Source organism: Acipenser ruthenus, chromosome 48, assembly GCF_902713425.1.
Source record: "Acipenser ruthenus chromosome 48, fAciRut3.2 maternal haplotype, whole genome shotgun sequence".
Classification (NCBI taxonomy): Eukaryota; Metazoa; Chordata; class Actinopteri; order Acipenseriformes; family Acipenseridae; genus Acipenser; species Acipenser ruthenus.
Window position 1 is genome coordinate 1,331,220 of NC_081236.1, and position 23,862 is coordinate 1,355,081.

Here is a 23,862-nt window from a genome sequence, read left to right on the forward strand (position 1 = left end):
ATCTGGCCTAGACCCCACAAGGTGCTGTTTGCTTTTTTAATGGGTGAAGGTATATTTGCCGAACTTGTCTGTGGTCGCGTTTAAATAAAGGCATTGGTATGATAAATGCATTTAATGGTATTCCTGACTGATTTATTCCCTGGCTGATCGTCTGCTGTCGCTTCACGACCCCTCTCGGTCCTCTGGGTTGGTCATTTGAGAAATAAAGAGAGAGGGGAGGTGTCGTTTAAATGTTACAGAGATAAGGGTGAATTTCCAGCAGTAACTCACCAACCCCCTCCAAAAAAAAACCGTGCTTAATGAATATCGTGTGACTCAAAACATAAACACGCAAGCACTGAGAGGGAGGGGGAAGTTCAGCGAGGTCGTTTTTGTTTCGGTGTCTTGTCAAAATCTTTCACATTTCAACAAAAGACATCAGCTGCCGCCGGACGGGCTTGATCTGGTTTTGGGTGGAAATTATTTGTCGGCGTTCGTCTTTTAAAGGTAAGAAAACAACACGACACGTAGGCTAGTCGCTGTTGTGTGTTTGTTGTTGTAGTTTGGTTTCAAGCAGGAGAGGCTGCGTGTTTTTTTCCCCCTCTGAATAATAATAATAATAATAATAATAATAATAATAATAATAATAATAATAATAAATGCGTTCTTAAGTATAAATATGTGACAACAAACAAAAAAACGTATTTACTATGAGCTAAACTCCCAGGACAACGTGAAGTTTATTATCACGATTTAAAAGAAAAAATGCAGCAACCGCAGAAATAAACAGAGTCCTTTGGGGGGTATTTTTTTGTCGAGGGGGGGGGGGAAGTCTGAAGAGTACGGTACAGAGGAAACAACACTCGAGCATTATTTGTTGTTTTTGAGAGAATTGCGTTTTTTTTAAAGAAAAATGCAGAAAATGGCGGCTGTAGCTCTTAATGGTAGTTCTCTATCGTACCCTAAATAATATAAAAACGAGGGCGTCTGCTTTACAGAGAACAATAAATATTCTGAGCTGAGCACGACGAGTGATCGGTTCTTTTAAATATATTTTCTGATAGTTGTTCTATCCTTTTGCCAAACGGTCTAAATCGAATTTGGTTTCGCTTCAGTAAGAAATTGTCAAAACAAAGCCACGTTTTTTTTTTTTGGACGGCTTAATTTCCATTTATTTTTTTCTTCTTTAGTTTTTTTCCGTTTTGAAAACGATGGCAACTTCACGGAAATACAAACCTCACTTCAATTTAAACGCCCCCTAAGTTAAGTTTAGTTAAATACGAATCTTTTTTTTAAAAAAACACCAGTACCCTCCACAATCACGCTCTTGTAAAATATCTTAGTCTGTGTTTACTTCGCTCTCACCGACAGTATCGCTCGGCAGACGTCGTTGATTTTACATTCTCAAAGGGCTTCAGTTACAGTATATAGACAATGCAATCTTAAAACTTTGTTAATTACACTAGGGATGTCGAAAACAGAAACGGGGGGCTTGGTGGCACAGACAGACAGTGTGCTAATTCCCTCCCTAGCTTCTCATTCTTGTTTTTAACCGGCCTCTGGAGTCCTGGGTTCCAGTCTGCTCAGGCCACGAATGAGTTTGGTGAGTGGTCTCAACACAGCCCCCAGACAGACAGACAGACAGACAGACAGTGGGCATTGGTGTAATCCACAACACAAACACCAGCACACAATTCAGCACAAATGTCAGTGTCTGGGAGGGAGGGAGAAACATGCTCAGACTTGCATAGTTTCAAAAGTTTCAGTAGTGTACAATGTATCCGCGTACTATAACAATGGATGAAGGAAATGGAGCCCAAACGCTGGTCTGCTTGACTCAGTCTCTTCTAGTTTCAATAACCCTGATGAAGGCACTAGAGCCCAAACGCTGGTCTGCTTGACTCAGTCTCTTCTAGTTTCAATAACACTGATGAAGGCACTAGAGCCCAAACGCTGGTCTGCTTGACTCAGTCTCTTCTAGTTTCAATAACCCTGATGATGGCACTGGAGCCCAAACGCTGGTCTGCTTGACTCAGTCTCTTCTAGTTTCAATAACACTGATGAAGGCACTAGAGCCCAAACGCTGGTCTGCTTGATTCAGTTTAGTTTCAATAACACTGATGAAGGCACTAGAGCCCAAACGCTGGTCTGCTTGACTCGGTCTCTTCTAGTTTCAGTAACACTGATGAAGGCACTGGAGCCCAAACGCTGGTCTGCTTGACTCAGCCCTTATCTAGTTTGACGTCACTAACACAGTTGAAGGCACTAGACAAAACATGGATTGCATATGCTAGTCGTATCAGATTTTATCAGCAGTATTTCTGTAAGAGTTGTCTGAGTGATGAAGACACGCTCTGTGTGAGAAGCCTTCATCGCAGCTTCTTTGTCGGATGGTTTCACAATCCACAGGAAATCCTAAACTGTCTCTCTTCGGGTTGCAGAAATCCGCCTGTGTGTCCCATGACTAAAGTTAACCAAGGAAGCCATCTGACATTTTAATCAACTGGGCTGTTCACTTCGGAGTAGCTTAAAACAGCAGGTGATCAGGTTACAACAGTGCACCTGGAGTCACATCTCTTTGAATGTGAGGTCTGCAGGCATAAATGTAGAGTACAAATCGAAGGAGGTTCTGATGAGGGTGTGTGACACACTGGTGACACAGGACTGTGTTCAATTCTGCTCCCTCCGTAACACAGAAAGAACTGGGCAGCAGTGTGGAGTAGTGGTTAGGGCTCTGGACTCTTGACCGGAGGGTCGTGGGTTCAATCCCAGGTGGGGGGACACTGCTGCTGTACCCTTGAGCAAGGTACTTTACCTAGATTGCTCCAGTGAAAACCCAACTGTATAAATGGGTAATTGTATGTAAAAATAATGTGATATCTTGTAACAATTGTAAGTCGCCCTGGATAAGGGCGTCTGCTAAGAAATAAATAATAATAATAATAATAATAATAATCTGGAGCAGCCAGACCAGACCTAAAAGCATAAGCGAGCTAAGATTATGGAGGGGATGGAATGGGTTACCTAGCCGTGTTGCTGATGCTGAATCACTGGGATCCTCTCTTCTGTGAAGGGTCGTCTTGTGTTCTAATTGGGTGTAGTTTTATCTCCCTGATTAAAGGCGGTCGCCAGATCATTGGCGTGCCTGCTTGACTGCTGTTAGACACTGTGGGGGTTTGAAGCCAGCAGCTGTGTTTGGGTGTGTGAGAGCCCTGCCTGCGCCTCGCTGCCTGTCTCTTTGTGTGGTATAGAGTTACAGGTGCATGGTTACCTGCCCGCTGTCATGTGTTGTGGGAGCAGCTGGAGCTGGATTTGAGCTCCAGAGCCCTGCAGAGAGATAATGCCGTGGGGCTTGGCTGTTCCACTGCATTTTTGAGGGATTCCCCAATTCATTTTTCGGATCTGCAGAGCATTGAGATGCGTCTGTTAAATGCAGTAGCGCCGTTCCACATCAAAAGCAGCAATGCTCTCCACCTCCCTCTCTCGGATTCTTCTCATTTCTCAATCCTCTTCTGTCACTGTGTTTATAATGGTAGCATGTTAAGTTTCCTATGTATAGCTGTGGCCAAATGTTTTGCATCACCTTGTAGATTGAACTAATTTTGCTTCATAAGGTCGAGTGAAACCTGCTGAATAATGTTACGTTAACTTTGTAGTTTTCCACATACCTAACAAAAAATCTGACATTTCGAAATCTAACGTGAAATACTACTGTGCTGCTATTATGGTTTCCGGTAGACTTTTGCAAGATCATTTTGTAGTTTCTGTGATTGCATGATGTTAAGTAAAAAAAATCTAAATTTATGTTCATTTTTTAAAATTGTCTCAATCCTAAAATTATAGGTGATGCTAAACTTTTGGCCAGAGCTGTAGTGTTGGGAGGTAACACATTACTGTAATCTGATTACTCTTTCCAGTAACTTGTAACTACAGAGATTCCTTTTTCAGTCATGAAATGAAACATGGGGACGGATTACATTTCATGTGAAAATATAACTTAGCAATATCATTTAGTAGTTTCTGTGATGTGCATGATCTAAATTATTAAAATCTAAATTATGTTCAAACAGTTTTTATATATATATATATATATATATATAATATATATTTTAAAATTTTATTTTAATGTCTCAAGCCTAAAATTCTAGCTGATGCGAAACTTTTGACCAGAGCTGTATAGGAAGTTTGAAATTGAGATGTGTGATCTAAAATAGATTTTCAAACTGCACCCTCACACCTGCCTCTGAGCTTGTCAAATAAATGACAAACTTTTTCAAATAGTTTTTGAGCTTGTCTGGAGCATCCTAAGTTCTCTAGTATGTTTCTTTATTAAACATGTGTGTAGTTGTTTGATACTTTTTAGTATATTTACTGTAGCATAATTGTAACTAATTGAACCAAGCAGCACTGTAATTGCATTTGTAATTTTCAGCAAACAATTCTGCTATAATTGTAATAGACCCTGGGGTTGATCAGCATTAATCACAAAGGACTGTGGGAGGGGTCTCTGAGTGGCTCACCTGGCGGTGTGCAGGGTGAGTCACACAACCAGCGATCGCAAGTTCCAATCCTGGTTGTGTGAGACAGCCAGTCTTCGCTGGGGACTCTGGGGGGGGGGAGCTCCGTGTTGGCTTTGGCGCTCCTGGGAGTTGGGGAGGTGGGATCTGGCTTAGACTGTTTCTCCTCACCGCTCTGCGGCGCCCCCTGCAGGCCAGGTGAGTGAGCTTGGGGGCAGAGATTTGCTGGGCTGGTCACTGTTCTCCACAGGCTGGTAACCTGCGGGCATCTGCTGTCGAGTTCCTGGGTGTAAAAAGACTCCCATTGGCTCGTGGGATTGGAGGACGCCCACTGAGGAGTGATAATAATAATAATAATAATAATAATAATAATAATAATAATAATAATCATTGGGCGTTCCAAATTGGGAGAAAATCAAGGGTAAAATAATTGTTCTAAATTAAAACAAAGGACTGCAGGGTTTTCTTAAGTTTGTTTTCCTCTCTTAATTCACTGAAAGCCGATGGGAGTTTATCCCTCGCCTCGCCTCGCCTCGCCTCGCCTTGCTGTTTGGAGTGATTCACAGCTGACATTGTAAGCAGGAATATTTCGACTTTGTGTAGCCAGCGAGTAACCCCCTGGGGTATTGCCTGGACTGTTTTCAGAGTGTAACCCCCCTCTCTCTCTCTCTCTCGTCTCCTAGTAACCTCTGGACCAGTGAGGAGGCAGGCTGACTCTCGCGCAGTGAAGCATGTCTGGCCCTGGTAAGACACATTCCTGTTTATTTTCTCTCAGCCACCTGCACCCTCCACAGCAGAAACGATGCACTAGAACCTGGCCTATCCGATTTTAACTCATTCCAGTTCTCTATTTAGGCCCTTTTGCACTTTTGCAGCAAAATACAAGGCATTTCATCCCTCGTTGTGCGTGTGTAACACTCAGAAATAAAACCGGAATATCCGATCTGGTGTATTTAGAAACTTTTGAAGTGGGATGGTTGGTTAGGATCTGCTTACAACTAGACTGAAAAGCATTAACTGAATACGAAATGCTTTTCAGTCTGCAGCAGACAGTGATTACATCAGCGAAGGGTAACTGTTACCCCTCAAGCTTCTGAATAACATTACACCCCATGTCTAGGCCACCTCTGATAACAATGGCTCTGATTTGATCAGATCTTGGGTTATACCCTACCTGTTGTCCGACTGAACTTTCTGGTATCACAGCTGTAAAATGCATCAAACACACCTTGTCTTCAAGCTTGTAAAAATCCTGTATAAATATCTCCTGTAACTCCATTTGTGTTGAGTCTTTCCTAGACTCTTCCCTTGTATACATAGATTACAATATCTAGAGTTGATAATTATTATTATTATTATTATTATTATTATTATTATTATTATTATTATTATTATTATTATTATTATTATTATTAATTTCTTAGCAGACGTTCTTATCCAGGGCGACTTACAGTCGTAAACAAAAATACATTTCAAGAATCACAGTACAAGTGATAATACAATTAAGAGCAAGATAAATACGATGATAGTCTCTGCGATAATCAACCTGAGTCTCTGTGGATAGTGGTGACTAAATCCACTCTGATCTTAAGCTCCTTTTATTGCTGAATGTGATTTTATAATTAATAGCACACCACACTTTATGTGTGCAAGCACTCTTGTCTTCTCGGTATTTGGATAGTGGCATCGCTGTTAAAATTCACGTTTGATCCATAAGGATTTGAATCGAAGTGTAGTGTCTACAACAAATAATATACTGGCACTGCTGCGTTTCTTATATTGTTTTATATTAAAAAGATATATAAAAAATCTGCTTATTTGCACTGTACAAAACCACGCAGGTCCTGCAAATTTCGAACCCCAGGCGCTCCCAATTCTCTAATAGTATCTTATTCAAGAAAACCTGTTGATTAAACTTTTGTATTTAAATAAGCAATGTGTAATAATGTCCTCATCCTTTTTTTTTCTAACGTTTAAAAGTTTTTAGAGGAGGGGACACAAGTGCCTCTGGTATTTATCATGGCTGGCTCGGACGATACTACTGACCTAGGAAGTGTGAACAGATTTCTTTAGCATAACTGAGAACTTTCTTTAGCCTAATGCGGTACCAGATATAAAAAATAAATAAAACACTGTAAAATGTGTATCTTTCAAAACTACACTTTTGTGCCTGTATGGCAAACGGAAATTTCTTAAAGATCTATGGAGCTACTGTGTTGGCTACAAACACTAATCACCTGAGTGTCGGAGGTGATGAAACCAAAGCTGACCCGCCTTGTTTGTTCTGACTCCGCCTTCTCAGCACAATTCTCCAATCGGGACCTGTAGTAGGCGGGGCTAACTTGCTGAGCAGGAAAGATCCTGTAAATCTTAACCAGGTAGAGTTCCAGACACCCAGATCCTTATTGGAGAAGCGAGCTGATCAGACACAAGCAGCTGCACAGTCTCTGAAACTCGCCAGCTTTCTTTCTGCTCCAATAAAGGACCGCGTTGCCTCAAAGCAGATCTGCTCCTCTGAAAAGGTGAGTGACTTTTCTATGGTATTGGGAGCATGGAAAAATGCCATAGTCATTAGAGTTTGTGGAGAAACAATTCAAAAGACAGAAAGCTGTCGCAAAAGTGTACAAATGGAGAGGCTAGGGGTGCTGTGTTCGGTTCTGGTCGGCCACAAGCTGGTCAGAGTCTTATGCAGAGGAACCAGACGAATCCTAGGGTCACTGGAGCTCCAGAGAGCAAGGGAACTGAATCCAGCCTGGAAGAAAGAATAATTAGGCAGGGATGAGATTAAAACCAGGACCAGAGGACGCAGCTGGGAAGTGGAGACTCAGGACAGAGGGAAGGAGACACTTCTTCAGAGAGAGAGGGAGAGAGAGGGAGAGAGGGAGAGTGTGAGTGAGAGTGGTGAGGGGCTGGGCTACCTAGTCACGATGTTGAGGCTGAATCACTGAGGTCCTTTAAGAGTTTCGAGATCAGCTACCAGGAGAACGTTTGACGTCTTTTTATTACAGAATTGTGTGTGTGTTTTTTTTTTTTAAGTGTGTGCCTATAATATATACCGTCTATAAAAATCTCGACGACGGCTGTGAGAGGCGATTTGGTAGCGTTTTAAAACAAGTTTATTTATGGTGATTTTTAAAACTGTGCCCAGCAACCCAATAAAAGGAACGCTAAGCGCCATTACTGAACAGCAAAACCGGAAAGGAGTCCCGGCAATAGAAATCATTTATTACAGTGCTGTAAAAGATAGAGAATCTGACTCATTGTGCAGTGAACAGAACAAATCCAAGGCCACAGGAGACTTTTTAAAGCTGCTATAAACACTGCACTGGGAAATAATTACCTTCTAGCAATTCATGTTTAATACCTTACCTGCTTAATCACCTGCGCTTGTAGATCTCCTGATCCGCCCCTCCTGCTCTGCACTCTGCACTGGACTCGCCTGACCTCAGCACCACGTTACTGGATCCTCAGCTGATGCGCTATCCTTGCACTATTGCACTTCTAATCTGTCACTGTAGATATAACTCGCTGTAATCCTAACTTGCTGCATCCTAGTTCATATTGGATTCTAGTAGTGTTATTATTATACATAGCATCCTAGTTCATATTGTATTCTAGTAGTATTATTATTTGCACTGACTGTAAACTACACTGTATTTAAATACAAAGCTTGCATTGTAACTCTGCGCTGCCCTGTAACACCTGTGTGAGTCGCCTGGGATAAAGGCATCTGCCAAATATATAAATAATAATATTCTGGGGGTGTAACATGTCATTGCATATCGCAGTGATGTTTACATGATGTATCGTGATAGAGGCATGTATCGAGATGCAGGACCACAAGCACATTGCAGTTCGCCAAGTGATTCTTGAATGAAGCGTGTTTTATAGTTGGTAGAAATCCACGCTCTCCCTGTCTCGTTTTAACTTGTATCTTTTAACTAAACAGTCCCATCATTTAAATCGCTGGATCGTATGTATTGTACAAATACCCGTGGCGTTTGTGTTTTCCGTGAATCTTGAAACCCGCTTGATTGTGGTGAAACTTGCTGTCAACGTTGTTTCAGTATCAGGTTGTGGTTCTCTATGTTATTATTATTATTATTATTATTATTATTATTATTTATTTCTTAGCAGACGCCCTTATCCAGGGCGACTTACAATCGTAAGCAAATACATTTCAAGTGTTACAATACAAGTAATACAATAAGAGCAAGAAATACAATAACTTTTGTTCAAGTGTGACAAACCACAATTCAATAATACAGCAGATAATAGTGATAGTTACATCAGGATATGATTAAATAGTGATAGTTACATCAGGATGTGATTAAATACAAAGTACTACAGGTTAAACACTTGGCAGATTACAGTATTCTGAAGTACAGGATTAGATGCAGTAAAATAGGGGGCAGATAAGAGAAAAATAAAGCACATTTAAATGAAGGGTGATAGTGTCCCAGGATACAAACAGAGGAGTTCTACAGGTGCTGTTTGAAGAGGTGAGTCTTAAGGAGGCGCCGGAATGTGGTCAGGGACTGGGCAGTCCTGACATCTGTAGGAAGGTCGTTCCACCACTGCGGAGCAAGGGTGGAGAAGGAGCGGGCTCTGGAGGCAGGGGAGCATAGAGGAGGTAGAGCTAGTCTTCTAGTGCAGGCGGAGTGGAGAGGTCGAGTGGGGGTGTAGGGAGAGATGAGGGTCTGGAGGTAGCTGGGTGCAGTCTGGTCAAGGCATGTGTAGGCTAGTACAAGAGTCTTGTACAAATGTCTGTGCATTAAACTGCTCAGTGCTGTTGCTCACCCTACACCAGTCTGTGCTCTTGGTAGAGCCCTGCTCATCCACTGTTCCATCTCATGGATGTTTTTTCCAGCCTTGGCAATGGGGGTGGGGGGTGGGGATGTGTGTCGCTGACATGCTTGTTATAAATTATACAGCCTGTCGTCTGTTTCCAATTACCATGAACAGATGTGAAAAGCTTGCCTCGACTCTCTCTCGCTCTCCGCGCTTTCGGACTGCTCTGTGTGCGGATCCAGGGGTGTTGATGGGCCTCTGTTGTCATTGAGTCATTTTTAATTGAAATTACAGCGGAACTGCAATCAAGGCATAACTGGATAAAGGCGTCTGTCAAATAAACTAATAATAATATCTGTAGTTGAACCTTGGCACGCGGGTGTAATTGTCCCATATAATTGATCAATTACAGTTCAATTACGCACATTTGTCGTACGATCATTGTTCTTGTATTTTCAACCACTTTAATTTGGGGGGGGGGGGGGGGGGGTTATATAGCAGTTTCTGTATTTGTACCTGTGATGATGATGATGATGATGATGATTATTAGAATAAATCATGTTCATGTTGTTGTTTTTATGTAACTTTTAGTATAATTGTAATTACTGTAGCATAATTGTAGCTGGAATTGTAATTGAATGAAATAGGAAGCTGGATTTTACAGTTTCAGCAAATGATGCTGCTATCTCTGTGTTTCTGACTGACCCTGGGTCTGTGTGGGACGAGCCTCTGTTTTCTGCAGGGGCCTCGTTCGGTGTGGTGCCTCGGATCACGCTACCAGAGCGAGCCGTGATAGAAAAACCAGGCATGTTTGCTGTAACCAAGGGAGGACTTGCCCTTTCGTGCTAAACTAACAAGCTATTCAAGGGAACGCATTGGAATGCAACGCAGTGTTTAACTTTCATGGCAGCCGAATGCCCTACCTGCAACCCTAATCCATGCTGATTGCATTGTAACAGCGCCTAGACTGTATAAAGGGTGGAAAACCAGTTAGATGACGTCTAGACCATGCAGAAAGACCATTCAGTGGCTGAACAAACCTGTCAGACTCACTCTGCAACATTCTTCCATTGTCGTGGGCCTGCGTCACTCCCACCTGCCCAAAGAGCAGGGGGTTTACAACGGGAACGCACTGGCATGACGATTCGATTCCTCAACCCCAACATCTCTCAGTCGCGTTGCAGGGATGGGAATCAGACTCCTGTTGCGTAGCAGTTTCACCCCTTCCAGGTTTTAATGCAAGCTTGATTAGCCACGGTGTGTAGGGAGCAAGCTCGGGTCTTTTGTTAAACTCCTAGTAAAACCAGGATTGTCTCAAAACGCTATGCAGTGGGAGCCTGATGTTTCACCGGATCGCAGAGAAATGCGAAGTGACGATGAGAGGTGTTCTTGTGATCTTTCAAAGTTCCTGAAGGGGAGTCAAAGCTGCCACTCTGATGTCGTTTTGCAGTGAATGGTCAGATAATCCGATGATGCCGTCACATTTTCAGTGAGAAATCCGCTTGTAATGGGGTAGAAATGGGGTTTAAGATTGCACATGGTTACTGGTACCCCTGAGGGTCCCTGCTGGAAACGCTGGTGCGTGAGATATCTAGTCTCTTAAACGTCGATCTATAGGGCAGTCTTCAGTGTGGGTTTGTACCACGATAAATCTCTCCGCTCTCAGAAGGAGCAGTTGTTTTCTCTCAACTTGATTAGAGGGAGCCACCGAACAGAAAGTCAATTAATCCAAATTAAAAAAACTGGAACCAACTCCCCAGTAATGTTGTTGAAGCTGACACCCTGGGATCCTTCAAGAAGCTGCTTGATGAGATTCTGGGATCAATAAGCTACTAACAACCAAACGAGCAAGATGGGCTGAATGGGGCCTCCTCTTGTTTGTAAACTTTCTTATGTTCTTATGTTCTTATCTTCACACATGGAGTCTGTTTCCATAGACCCTGTTGTGGTTTAAAGGCTTACTGTTTTGTCATTGGCTGTCAGATCCACGCTGTCAGTGAGTGTCTGCGAACGGGGGACGTATCGCTCTGGACTCTTGACCAGAGGGTTGTGGGTTCAATCCCCAGTGGGGGACACTGCTGTTGTACCCTTGAGCAAGGTACTTTACCTAGATTGCTCCAGTAAAAACCCAACTGTATAAATGGGTAATTGTATGTAAAAATAATGTGATATCTGTATAATGTGAAATAATGTATAATGTGATATCTTGTAACAATTGTAAGTCGCCCTGGATAAGGGCGTCTGCTAAGAAATAAATAATAATAATAATAATAATAATCTTGTGTTCTGTTTGGGGGGCTGTAGGTCACTGATGAGCTCGCTGTGTTTTCTCCGCAGGTTACCCACCTCCGAACCAGCCCCCGTACCCAGTTCCACAGCCCGGGGGATACTCTGTGCCCCCCTACCCCATGGCTCAGCCCGGATATGGAGATCCTACCCAGCCCGCCCCCCCTCCAGGATTCAGTGTCTACCCTCAGCCCGGGGGCTACCAGCCTTCCCCTCAACCTCAGCCTGGGGGCTACCAAGGCCCCCCTCCCCATGGCTACCAGCCCTCCCCTCAACCTCAGCCTGGGGCCCCCCCTCCCCATGGCTACCAGCCTGCCCCTATCGCACAACCCGGGGGCTACCAACCAGGTCCGCTGAGCCCCCCACACGGGTACCAGCCTGCCCCCACCAATCCTGGGCCCTCCCCGGCACACGATCCCCACAACAAGGTCACCCCCTACTCTGCCGTGCCCATCGGCGTGCCCCCAGGACTGGAGTACCTCACACAGGTAGGCAGGGAGAGCTGGCATGCTTTTTATTCATTCAGTAGTCTGGGTGACGGTATCACTTTTTTATGTGTTTTGAAAGAAACTGTATTTTAAAAAGCCGATCTCTTAAAGAAAGTTTTCAGTTTGCTTGCCTTGACTTCCAGGAAACCTGCTCCACCGTTTCTAGCTGAAACTCAACTGGAACCGAAGAGCAGGCTCTGTACCAGGGGATAAAGCACAGATAACACGGACTTAACTTAACAAGATTGCACAAAGTAAAAAAAACCTCCAGTGTGTGTAACAGAGGGCTCAGGATTTCTGCTGTCTTTTATTTTCTTTCAGATCGATCAGATCCTGGTTCACCAGAAGGTTGAACTCCTTGAAGGTAGGAGCTGAAATGAAACGGCTGAATTCAGGGGAGTCTGCTTAGCTGGGCGATTTGTACTGCATTGTAAAAAGGTTCAGTAACAGGAAGTTCTAGGCAATAAAGTTGAACCCTTTCAGTCCTGACGGGACCTCAAGGTCCTGCCTTATGCTGAATTTAAAGCGTTGAATTTAAATCAAGGGAAGTAATGTTAAAACTGTACAATGCATTAGTAAGACCTCATCTGTAATATTGTGTTCAGTTTTGGTCACCTCGTTACAAAAAGGCTGTTGCTGCTCTAGAAAGAGTGCAAAGAAGAGCAACCAGAATTATCCCGGGTTTAAAAGGCATGTGGTATGCAGACAGGCTAAAAGAATTGAATCTGTTCAGTCTTGAACAATGAAGACTACGCGGCGATCTGATTCAAGCATTCAAAATCCTAAAAGGTATTGACAATGTCAACCCCAGGGGACTCGACCTGAAAGACACAAGGACCAGGGGTCACAAATAGAGATTAGATAAAGGGGCATTCAGAACAGAAAATAGGAGGCGCTTTTTTACACAGAGAATTGTGAGGGTCTGGAACCAACTCCCTAGTAATGTTGTTGAAGCGGACACCCTGGGATCCTTCAAGAAGCTGCTTGATGAGATTCTGGGATCAATAAGCTACTAACAACCAAACGAGCAAGATGGGCTGAATGGCCTCCTCTCGTTTGTAAACTTTCTTAGGTTCTTATCTTAGTGCTGTGTGTTTAGCAGTCACGTTGGAACCTCGCAGGACTCCTAGATCCCAGTCTGAGGTTGTACAGATGTAAAATATATTTTTGTCCTGTTCTCCTATACAGCTCTGGCCACAGGTTTTGCATCACCCTGTAGAATGAACTCATTTTGCTTGATAAAGTCAAATGAAACCTGCTGAATAATGTTACGCTAACATATTGAATCACACACCGCTTTGTAGTTTTCCAGATGCTTCAGGAACAAATCTGACGTTATGAAATCCAACATGAAATACTGCTGTTATGGCGTCCGGTTCTGCGATATCCTTTTGTAGTTTCTTGATTACATGATAAATAAAATATCTAATTTATGTTCATATAGTTTTTAATGTCTTTTTTAATGACTCAATCCTAAAATTCTAGGGGATGCAAAACTTTTGGCCAGAGCTGTAGATTCCTTTTTGAATCGTATGATTTTTCTTCAGCGCGACAAAAATTCTGGCCCGCAAGGTTCTGCATCAAAGTCTTTTCCATTCCCCTTAAATAACTAAATCCCAGCTGTAGAAAAAGGGAGGTGTTCTTCAGCGCGAGATCTCTCGCCCCGCTCGCCCGCCGTCTCATCGTCTCGATTCCTCCTCTGTCCCAGCATTCATCGGCTTCGAGACCAACAACAAATACGAAATCAAGAACAGCATGGGCCAGAAGATCTACAAGGCCACCGAGAAGAACGACTGCTGCACACGCAACTGCTGCGGCTCCCTGCGCCACTTCAACATGAAGATCACCGACAACAACGACCAGGAGGTCATCCACCTGGTGCGGCCCTACAAGTGCGCCAGCTGCTGGTGCCCCTGCTGCTTGCAAGAGGTACTGCGCCACCCACCGCGACAGCACAGAGCTTAGAGCTGAGGAGGGACTGGGAGGGAGGGAGGCAGTGTGGCTCTAGTGGAGCTGAGGAGGGACTGGGAGGGAGGGAGGCAGTGTGGCTCTAGTGGAGCTGAGGAGGGACTGGGAGGGAGGGAAGCAGTGTGGCTCTAGTGGAGCTGAGGAGGGACGGAGGGAGGGAAGCAGTGTGGCTCTAGTGCAGGAGGGACTGGGAGGGAGGGAAGCAGTGTGGCTCTAGTGGAGCTGAGGAGGGACTGGGAGGCAGTGTGGCTCTAGTGGAGCTGAGGAGGGAGTGGGAGGGAGGTAAGCAGTGTGGCTCTAGTTTTTGTAGCTGAGACGCTGGGAGGGAGGCAGTGTGGCCTCTTTGCTAACTCATGTTTGTTTCTGATGGTCAGTTGGAGGTTCAGGCTCCGCGGGGCACCACGATTGGCTACGTGGTTCAGACGTGGCACCCCTTCCTGCCCAAGTTCTCCATTCAGAACGCCTCGAGGGAGACCGTCATGAGGGTGGTGGGGCCCTGCTTCGCCTGCAACTGCTGCGGAGACATCAACTTCGAGGTACCAGAGACCCCACCTTACCTTTCAGCGTTTCCAGACTCTGCCCTGCTGAGCGTCTGATTGTTCTGTATGTGTTCAGAGCTCCACTATCATCCTGATCAGTAAACAGTAAGCAAGGGCTGTCTCTGACTCACCCTGTGTCTCCTGTGCTTGTGTCTCTCTTTCTGTTTAACACTCTCTAATTTTCTCTCTGACCTCTCTCTCTCTCCCTCCCTCCTCTCTGCTTGTCTCTCTCTGCTGTGTTTGTGTGTCATTCTCTCTCCTCTCTAACCCTCTCTCTCCTCCTGTTTGTGTCTCTCCTCTCCTCTCTAACCCCTCTCTCCCTCTCTCTCCCTTTCTCTCTATCCTCCCTCCTGTGTTTGTGTGTCTCTCCTCTCCTCTCTCTCTCCTCTCTAACCCTCCCTCCCTCTCTCACCCTCTCTCTCTCTCACTCTCTCTCACTCTCTCCCTTTCTCTCCTCCCTCCTGTGTTTGTGTGTGTCTCTCCTCTCTAACCCTCTCTCTCTCCCTCTCCCTCACCCTCCCCCTCTCTCTCCTCTCTCTCCTCTCTCTCCTCCCTCCCTCCCCTGCGCTCGTGCTCAGTTGAAGACGAAGGACGAGAGTGCCAGTGTGGGTCGGATCAGTAAGCAGTGGAGCGGGCTGCTGAAGGAGGTCTTCACCGACACGGATAACTTCGGGATTCAGTTTCCCCTGGATCTGGACGTGAAGATGAAGGCGGTGCTGCTGGGAGCCTGCTTCCTCATCGTGAGTACGAGAGAGAGGGGAGAGGGGAGAGGGGAGAGGGGGTGCTGCTGGGAGTCTGCTTCCTCATCGTGAGTACGAGAGAGAGGGGAGAGGGGAGAGGGGAGAGGCGGTGCTGCTGGGAGCCTGCTTCCTCATCGTGAGTACGAGAGAGAGGGGAGAGGGGAGAGGGGAGAGGGGAGAGGGGAGAGGGGAGAGGGGAGAGGGGAGAGGCGGTGCTGCTGGGAGCCTGCTTCCTCATCGTGAGTACGAGAGGGGGGAGAGGGGAGAGGGGAGAGGCGGTGCTGCTGGGAGCCTGCTTCCTCATCGTGAGTACGAGAGAGAGGGGAGAGGGGAGAGGGGAGAGGGGAGAGGCGGTGCTGCTGGGAGCCTGCTTCCTCATCGTGAGTACGAGAGAGAGGGGAGAGGGGAGAGGGGAGAGGGGAGAGGGGAGAGGGGAGAGGGGAGAGGCAGTGCTGCTGGGAGCCTGCTTCCTCATCGTGAGTACGAGAGAGAAGGGAGAGGGGAGAGGGGAGAGGGGAGAGGGGAGAGGCGGTGCTGCTGGGAGCCTGCTTCCTCATCGTGAGTACGAGGGAGAGGGGAGAGGGGAGAGGGGAGAGGGGGTGCTGCTGGGAGCCTGCTTCCTCATCGTGAGTACGAGAGAGGGGAGAGGGGAGAGGGGAGAGGGGAGAGGCGGTGCTGCTGGGAGCCTGCTTCCTCATCGTGAGTACGAGAGAGGGGAGAGGGGAGAGGGGAGAGGCGGTGCTGCTGGGAGCCTGCTTCCTCATCGTGAGTACGAGAGAGGGGAGAGGGGAGAGGGGAGAGGGGAGAGGCGGTGCTGCTGGGAGCCTGCTTCCTCATCGTGAGTACGAGAGAGAGGGGAGAGGGGAGAGGCGGTGCTGCTGGGAGCCTGCTTCCTCATCGTGAGTACGAGAGAGAGGGGAGAGGGGAGAGGGGAGAGGGGAGAGGGGAGAGGGGAGAGGGGAGACCTCAAAGAATGATTTGATCTGCAGCCTGACGACTCTGTCTGTCTGTGTGTGTGTCACTCTTGCATGTCCACATGTGCATGTGATGGATGGAGAGCGGAGTGATCGGTTTCACAAAGCTGTGTTTGATCTTCACAGCTGTGCGGAACGTCACTCATACACTACAGCTAGAAGAGTCAGCTGTCAAGCTATTTCTGTAAGGGAAGGGTCTGGGTTGTGCCAGTACAGTACACAGTGCGGCCAGGCCTACCCTTCATGCATGGCAACCTTATATGGGGACATATGGAAAACTCAAAATGCATGATGAACTCCTATGAGGGTGCCGTTTGTTTCCATATAAAGCAAGGTTTAATTAAAAATACGTTTGTGTCAGCTATTTTTAAAAATATTTCCTGAAAGGGTTAATACACGGTACATGCAACGAATTAATGTAGTCTGATTACATTTCCTAGTAATGTGTAACTGTAATCTGATTACATTTCCCAGTAATGTGTAACTGTAATTGGATTACATTTTCCAGTAACTTGGAACTGCAGTGGTTTTCAGACAAATAATGAAACGTGGTGATGGATTACATTTGATGTGAAAATATGACTTGGTTGCTGATAGTCACATTTAAATTAAGGACTGCGGCCTCCCGCGTCACACGACAACGCTTTTCAGATCATCTCGCTAGCACACAGAATCACAGGAGGGGAGGAGCGGGTTCGATAGCCGGGTCTTCAGAGAATATTTCCAGCTGCAGCCTGACCAAACCTGGAAAACAAACTCTCTGTAAAATGAGAGTTTGAGAAGTAACTATTTGTAACTAGCTACAGTTTTGTTCAACAGATGACTTTTGTAAAAGTGAGTTCCCCAGCACTGAGATTGCATTAATCTACAGATATTTAAAACCAAGGGGGTCTGTCTGAATCATTTCTGGTACCACTGTATCCCAAAGGAAGCGAGCAAGCGAGCAATAGCTGTCACAATGCTTTTTATATAACTTGTATTGTTCTGGGTGTGTTAGAATTTCCACAGGATAGCTTACCCACCACGACCGGTCTGTGTTAGTCTGTAGGGGGAGGGGGGGGGGGGGGGATACTGTGTTTATTTGTTACTTTGCCATAGCAACAGGGCCCAAGCAAGTATTGTGACCCACAAATATTGTTCATAGATTTTTTTAAATTCTGTCTCAATCCTGAAATTCAAGGTGAGGCAAACGTTTTTGCCGAGAGCTCTGGTTTTGAATTGAGAGGGGACGGGTGTTACTGACCAGCCCGTTGTGTCTCGTGTGTTTCAGGACTTCATGTTCTTCGAGAAGACTGGAGAAATGTCCCAGCGCAACACCGTCCTCTCCTGAGAGGAAGAAAGGACCAAGCCGCGCCAAAACCAACACAACATTATTTTAAAAAGAAAATATCCCAGACTCCTTTTCAAAAGCGTGCGGCACCGCTCTCAAACAACCAAACCAAACGGGCGAAATCGCAGAAGGAAACCTCGCTTCCACACAATCAGGTGGATTTAATCCATTTATATTCTGATCAGGGAGTGTTGTTTTTAGAGCGTTTCGCAGCCCTGGGGGGGGGGGGGGGGGGGGTCAGTCTGCTTTTCCCAAATTACAAATCAATTCAGGGTGATTCAGCAGTGCTGTAAAATACTCTAATATCATCCACTTGTGTCTTATCAGGGGTACAGGCTGATCAAATCAATTAGTTAGCATGGAGAAATATCTACTACCCGGCCACTTTATTAGGACCTGTGTGTCCCCCCCCCCCCCCCTCCGATTTGGCATGGCCCTGGTGGGGGGCATGTTCTCCTGGTATACCCCGGGGGCCCTTGATGACTCTGGAAGGCTGAACCAATAGTTTACTGAAGCATCCAGTCCAGCCAACAATGCTGAGCCCTGATGGCTGCTTTCAATAACGCCCCCCTCCACTGAGCCAGAATGGATTGAGGATCACGACAGAGACTTCTTCCACGGACACCACAGCGATCTCAATCCGACTGTGTGAAGGATTCGTCATCCCGATCCTCTGCCGGCCTCTCTGCACTCAATATTAACGAGGGAACGGATCTTCCAGCGCCTTGTGGAGTCTGGGTCACGTCAGGGCTGTGATCGGGGTGACCCGATATTAGGGGCAGGTCCTAATAAAGTGTCCGGGGCAGTGAATATCCCAGTGTATAGATCAGCTTATCCAATAGTGTATTGTGCTATTTTCCCATTGTTTCTGATGCATTGATACAGGTGTGTGGTGAAAGTCACTGACCATTTTGAATTGGGGGAGGTGTAACTGTACACTAATATCACGATATGATGCATCTCACAATATGCAGGTCGTGATACGATGCCCTCTATGCAGCCAACTATTGCGATATGTCTTGTAAAGAGAGTACCCCGATTCGTCAATGCGCCGTGAAGCGTACCCCCTCTTAGTTTTGAACGCTTTACAGTTTTCTATCCACAGGAGTAAAATACATGTGCGTTTTTTTTAATACAGCAAGTCAATTGATTTTTTAAAAAAATAAAACATTTTTCTGCCCTTTTTCTCAGCCTGGGCAAAATACAAGACCGTGTACAAGTTGCCTTACAGAGTAGTTTATATAATGTACATTTTCCTAATGAGAGGGAGTAGCTTCAAATTGAATAGCCTGTGATTAATGACCCCCCCCCCCCCGCCTTTTTAAGCCGTGCCAACCTGTGGTTCTAATTGCAGTTCCTCCTGTACTGAACGCTTTGACTGCTCTTCAGACCTCAGTGCCTGCCTCAGAGATAGAACGTATACTAGATCAGCCTTTAAAGACGCGGGAGACAGCGCCATCTAGTGGTCTGCTGCTCCGTGTGAATGTTATGGAATACACTAGCTATGTGCTAGAGCAGCGATTCCCAACCCCAGTCCTGGGGACCCCCCTGCTGTGTCGTCTGGTTTTCATTCCAACTGTGCTCTCAGTTACTGAACTAGACTCTTAATTGAACTAGTAAGCAGCCTAATTAGGCTTTTTTAAAATTTAATTTCAGCTCTCCCCAGGAATCATTGCAAACACCCTAAAAAGACGTCCTGTTAATTTGAAGCTGCTTGCGATATGATTTAAAATCGGATTATGTGTTTTGAGTCTACTGCTAGACTTCTGAAAAGACTCCTCCGAGCAGACGTGGGGAAGCTGATTAGCGTCGCGCTGTACTCAGAAGCCTGTGTAACCCTTATATCCCCCCCCCCCCCCCCCCCCCACCTTGCTTCCGAAGGTTATCGCAAGGAATTCTTGCTGGAATAGTCGGTAAGCATTGTAAAAAAATATATATATATAATTTGAGCAGAAGAATGACGAGAGAATCATACAGACTGTGTACAGAGTGGCAGTTTTCTGTAGTTTCACTTTTTAATGACTCTTGATTTTTAAACCAGTGTGTCTGTTTAAGTTTGCAGCGAACCCTTTTTTTTAATGCCTGTTTTTATCGTTTCGAAGGAGATCGAGGCTCAGTTCAGCCTCTTCTACGCAGGCATCCTTTGACACATTGCTTCTGTGTGGTGTTTCATGCATTCAGTTGCAGACTGGAGCTACCCTTTTTAATAAAAGTTTCTCGTTGTAATAAAGCCTAGTGAAAGCATAGTAACAGCATAACCAAATGTAGTAAAGCATAGCGAAGTGCAATAAAGCAGAGATGATCATTGTAAAGCCCAGAGAGGTACAGTAAAGCATGTTAAAAAAAACAAAAACCAAGCCATTTCCCAGTGATAATTACTTTGATGCCAACTGGAATTCTTGCAGTGCTCCAGAACCCCCGTGCAGTGCTCCAGAACCCCCGTGCAGTGTTCCAGAACCCCCGTGCAGTGTTCCAGCACACTCCAACACAAACAGCCACACGCACACACACTGACACACACTGACACACACGCCAGTGTTTCAAAAGCGCTGCATTCGTGGGTTTGTGTAACAGAGAGTATTTCACTTCCTTACAGTAACTTTGAGATTTTTATTTTTTTTTGCTTTTCCTCCTAAACCTGTTGCGCTGACGCTCTTGTAAATGCATAAAATAATAATAAAAAGATTGCTTTGCAATAACGTACAGACCGCATTAATTGCATCGACACTATTTATTTGAGAAGTGTGAAACTGTTCTAATATGTTTTGCTAAGTCTGTGCTGTTTTGTCTGAAAGGAGCTGCTCTCCGTTCATGTTGCCTGCCATAAATATTATGCAGGCTAGATCAGCCAAAAGTGCGCCATCTAGAGCACAGCTAGTGTATTGCCAGCCAAACTTAGCAGAACACTAGATGGCGCTGTCTCTTGCTTCTATAAAGGATGACCTGGAGCACCCCCTGTGTCTGCTGGTTTTCATTCCAGCTGAGCTCTCAATTACTTAACTAGACCCTTCATTGAACTGATAATTAGCTTAATTCTGTGTGGTCCAGTGGTTAAAGAAAAGGGCTTGTAACCAGGAGGTCCCCGGTTCAAATCCCACCTCAGCCACTGACTCATTGTGTGACCCTGAGCAAGTCACTGAACCTCCTTGTGCTCCGTCTTTCGGGTGAGACGTAGCTGTAAGTGACTCTGCAGCTGATGCATAGTTCACACACCCTAGTCTCTGTAAGTCGCCTTGGATAAAGGCGTCTGCTAAATAAACAAATAATAATAATAATAAATATTATGCAGGCTAGATCAGCCAAAAGTGCGCCATCTAGAGCACAGCTAGTGTATTGCCAGCCAAACTTGATCCAAAGTGGCAGACAACTAGATGGCGCTGTCTCTTGCTTCTATAAAGGATGACCTGGAGCACCCCCTGTGTCTGCTGGTTTTCATTCCAACTGAGCTCTCAATTACTTAACCAGACCCTTAATTGAACTCATAATTAGCTTAATTCAACCTTTTTAATTGTTTTAAAATTGGAACCAGTAGCAGAATCCATTCGCACAGGGAATGAGTCCTCGGTTAGCATTGTAAAGATGTTATTAGATATTTTAAAGCTACTTCACATGCCTTATGTATTGCAGTTTGAAGTCCAGTGTCTTATTTTAATTGTAGTTTCTGTAGTTTTAAGTAAACAAATGAAGTTGATGTTTGTAATTCTAATAAAAAATAAAACGGATGTCTGTGTAATAAAACTGTGTCTCTTTGTTTTTTTCTGGTTGAATTGGTTCCTCGATACGCTGCAGTGTGATCTGGGTAAAGTAGTTTAAATAGAGTCCCAAGTTGAATATTCCTAGGCAGTTCGCTGTTATTATTATTATTTATTTCTTAGCAGACGCCCTTATCCAGGGCGACTTGCAATTCTTTCAAGATATCACATTATTTTTACATACAATTACCCATTTATACAGTTGGGTTTTTACTGGAGCAATCTAGGTAAAGTACCTTGCTCTAGGGTACAGCAGCAGTGTCCCCCACCTGGGATTGAACCCACAACCCTCCGGTCAAGAGTCCAGAGCCCTAACCACTACTCCACACTGCTGCGCTGTTGACAATTGGTGAGGGTATGCTGGTTATGGGATATTAAAGCATACTAACATCATCAGATGAATTCAGAGTTGCTTTCCTTGGGTCTCTGCGTCTCTTTAGAGCGATTCGACAGGTCATGCTGTCGTAGGATTTGAATGAACGCTGGATTCCAAAATGCAATATTTCTATTCCCTTATCTCATGTTACCTGTGAAACCTGGAGTGGAATCGTCCTCCAGGATCGGGATTGGACACCCATGTGTGCAGAGCAAACTGCCCCATGTTTCTGCTCAGTAATCAGTGATATGGAAACAACAGGCACTTGTGTGTGAACATGTTAGACCGCTTTGTGCTTTAATTAGACATCTGAAACAACTTCTGAAAAGTCTTGTGCATGTTATCATGTGTGGCTCTGTGTTCCTTTTCTCTTACTATTATAAAGTAACTGCAGGTGTGTCCTGTTAAAGTCAACATTTACAGACAAGCACTAATTTGCCTGAGAATTCTGCAAGATTTCCAGTTCCAGTGGTTTGATTTCAAACGCACAGCAAACGAAAACTCCAGAAGCAATGGAGTGCGCTGATAACTCTGCACACGGCTGGATACAGCGATGCTTCAAACCGTGCCTTGATCACTTGGGAGGGATGAAATCGGAGTTATTCGCTGCTGGATCTCTCAAGTCTTATACAAGCAGTGATCCTGTCTCTTCCTCGACTCTTTTTTTTCTGCATGATCCTGTGTAAAGTACAGGAGTAACCGGCCCAGGCTGTGTGCTGCAGTGGGGAGGCTGCAGGAACCAGCTCACCACTCAGGAATGTTTCTGTACCTCCCTGCTCTGCAAACCCAGCCCAGCCCAGCAGCCAAAGCAGGGCAGCACTGTGTGTGTGCGTGTGTGTGTGTCTCTGTGTGTGTGTCTGTCGCTGTCTCAACCTTTCTGCTCCCTCCTATCTCCAGATTATCGTTTCTCCCTACACCCCCTCTGCTCCTCCACGGCAGATTAGCTGTACCCCCCTTCACTCCCCCACTCCTTCTCCACCCTCGCCCCTCAGTGGTGGAGCGACCTGCACACGGATATCAGGACTGCTCAGTCCCTGACCGCCTTCCGGCGCCTCCTCAAGACACACCTGTTCAGACAGCATCTGTAAACCTCAAAACTCTGCACTACACTGGACTATATGGCACCCAGCTGTACCAGCACCTGCATCATCTTGTACTCACACAGGAGGCTCTGCACTTTGCTGTGTTCTGTACTGCTCTCAATCATAATTCTATCCTCTGTATCTTGTGTTTGATTTTACTCTTGTAGGTATCCGTATTCACGTGTTTTCTTTGTAATCGTTCTTATTTGAAATCGTTCTCATCCATTTATTGGACTGACTGCTTGCTCTTAATGGAGTTTACTCAATAAGCAAATATTTGTACTATAAGTTTAACTGCTGTCAGTCAAAATCGCTCTCAAATGTAATTATTTACTGTATTTTTTTTATTCTCTTCATTTGAATTTATTTCCTACTCATTTTATTGTATTTTGTTACTGCTCATATCTGTAATGTGATATTTTATAACAGCTGTAAGTCGCCCTGGATAAGGGCATCTGCTAAGAAATAAATAATAATAATAATAATGTGAGTGTGTGTGGCTGTCTAAGTGTTTCTGTCTCTGTGTGTGTTTGTCAGAGTGTATGTATCTGTCTCTGTGTGTGTAACTGTCCCTGTGTGTGTCTGTCTCGGTGTGGCTGTCAGTGTGTATGTATCTGTCTCTGTGTGGCTGTCAGTGTGTGTGTCTGTCTCTGTGTGGCTGTCGGTGTGTCTCTGTCTCTGTGTGTGACGCGGTGTGTGTGTCTGTCTCTTTGTGTGACTCTGTGTGTGTCTGTGTGTCTCTCTCTGTCTCTGTGTGGCTGTCGGTGTGTGTGTGTGCGTCTCTGTCTTGGTGTGGCTGTCAGTGTGTGTGTCTGTCTCGGTGTGTCTGTCAGTGTGTCTCTGTCTCTGTGTGTGACGCGGTGTGTGTGTCTGTCTCTTTGTGTGACTGTGTGTGTCTGTGTGTCTCTCTCTGTCTCTGTGTGGCTGTCGGTGTGTGTGTGTGCGTCTCTGTCTCGGTGTGGCTGTCAGTGTGTGTGGCTGGCAGCGTGTGACTGTCAGTGTGTGTGTGTTTCTGTCTTTGTGTGACTGTCAGTGTGTGT

The 23,862-nt window shown here is 45.4% G+C and overlaps 1 protein-coding gene across 2 annotated transcripts; it reads left to right on the forward strand.

The window, feature by feature from the left end:
* Positions 1–211: 211 nt before the first annotated feature.
* On the forward strand, positions 212–21,350 carry LOC131721162 (phospholipid scramblase 2-like). Of its 2 annotated transcripts, XM_059014459.1 has the most exons (8): positions 212–486; positions 5,180–5,240; positions 11,625–12,061; positions 12,383–12,425; positions 13,770–13,990; positions 14,404–14,565; positions 15,147–15,308; positions 17,553–21,350. In XM_059014459.1, exons 2-8 carry the CDS (start codon positions 5,228–5,230, stop codon positions 17,610–17,612), a joined length of 1,098 nt encoding a protein of 365 aa, XP_058870442.1. In that variant the 5' UTR covers positions 212–486; positions 5,180–5,227; the 3' UTR covers positions 17,613–21,350. The 2 variants fall into 2 exon arrangements, with proteins under 2 accessions (XP_058870442.1, XP_058870443.1); XM_059014460.1 differs by lacking the exons at positions 212–486; positions 5,180–5,240 and adding an exon at positions 6,491–7,018.
* The last annotated feature ends 2,512 nt before the right edge of the window (positions 21,351–23,862 follow it).

Excerpts from the sequence above, each read along its gene's own strand:
- LOC131721162 (XM_059014459.1), top strand. Across the intron at positions 12,062-12,382 it reads GACTGGAGTACCTCACACAG|ATCGATCAGATCCTGGTTCA; the intron begins GTAGGCAGGGAG and ends ATTTTCTTTCAG. Across the intron at positions 14,566-15,146 it reads GCGGAGACATCAACTTCGAG|TTGAAGACGAAGGACGAGAG; the intron begins GTACCAGAGACC and ends GCTCGTGCTCAG.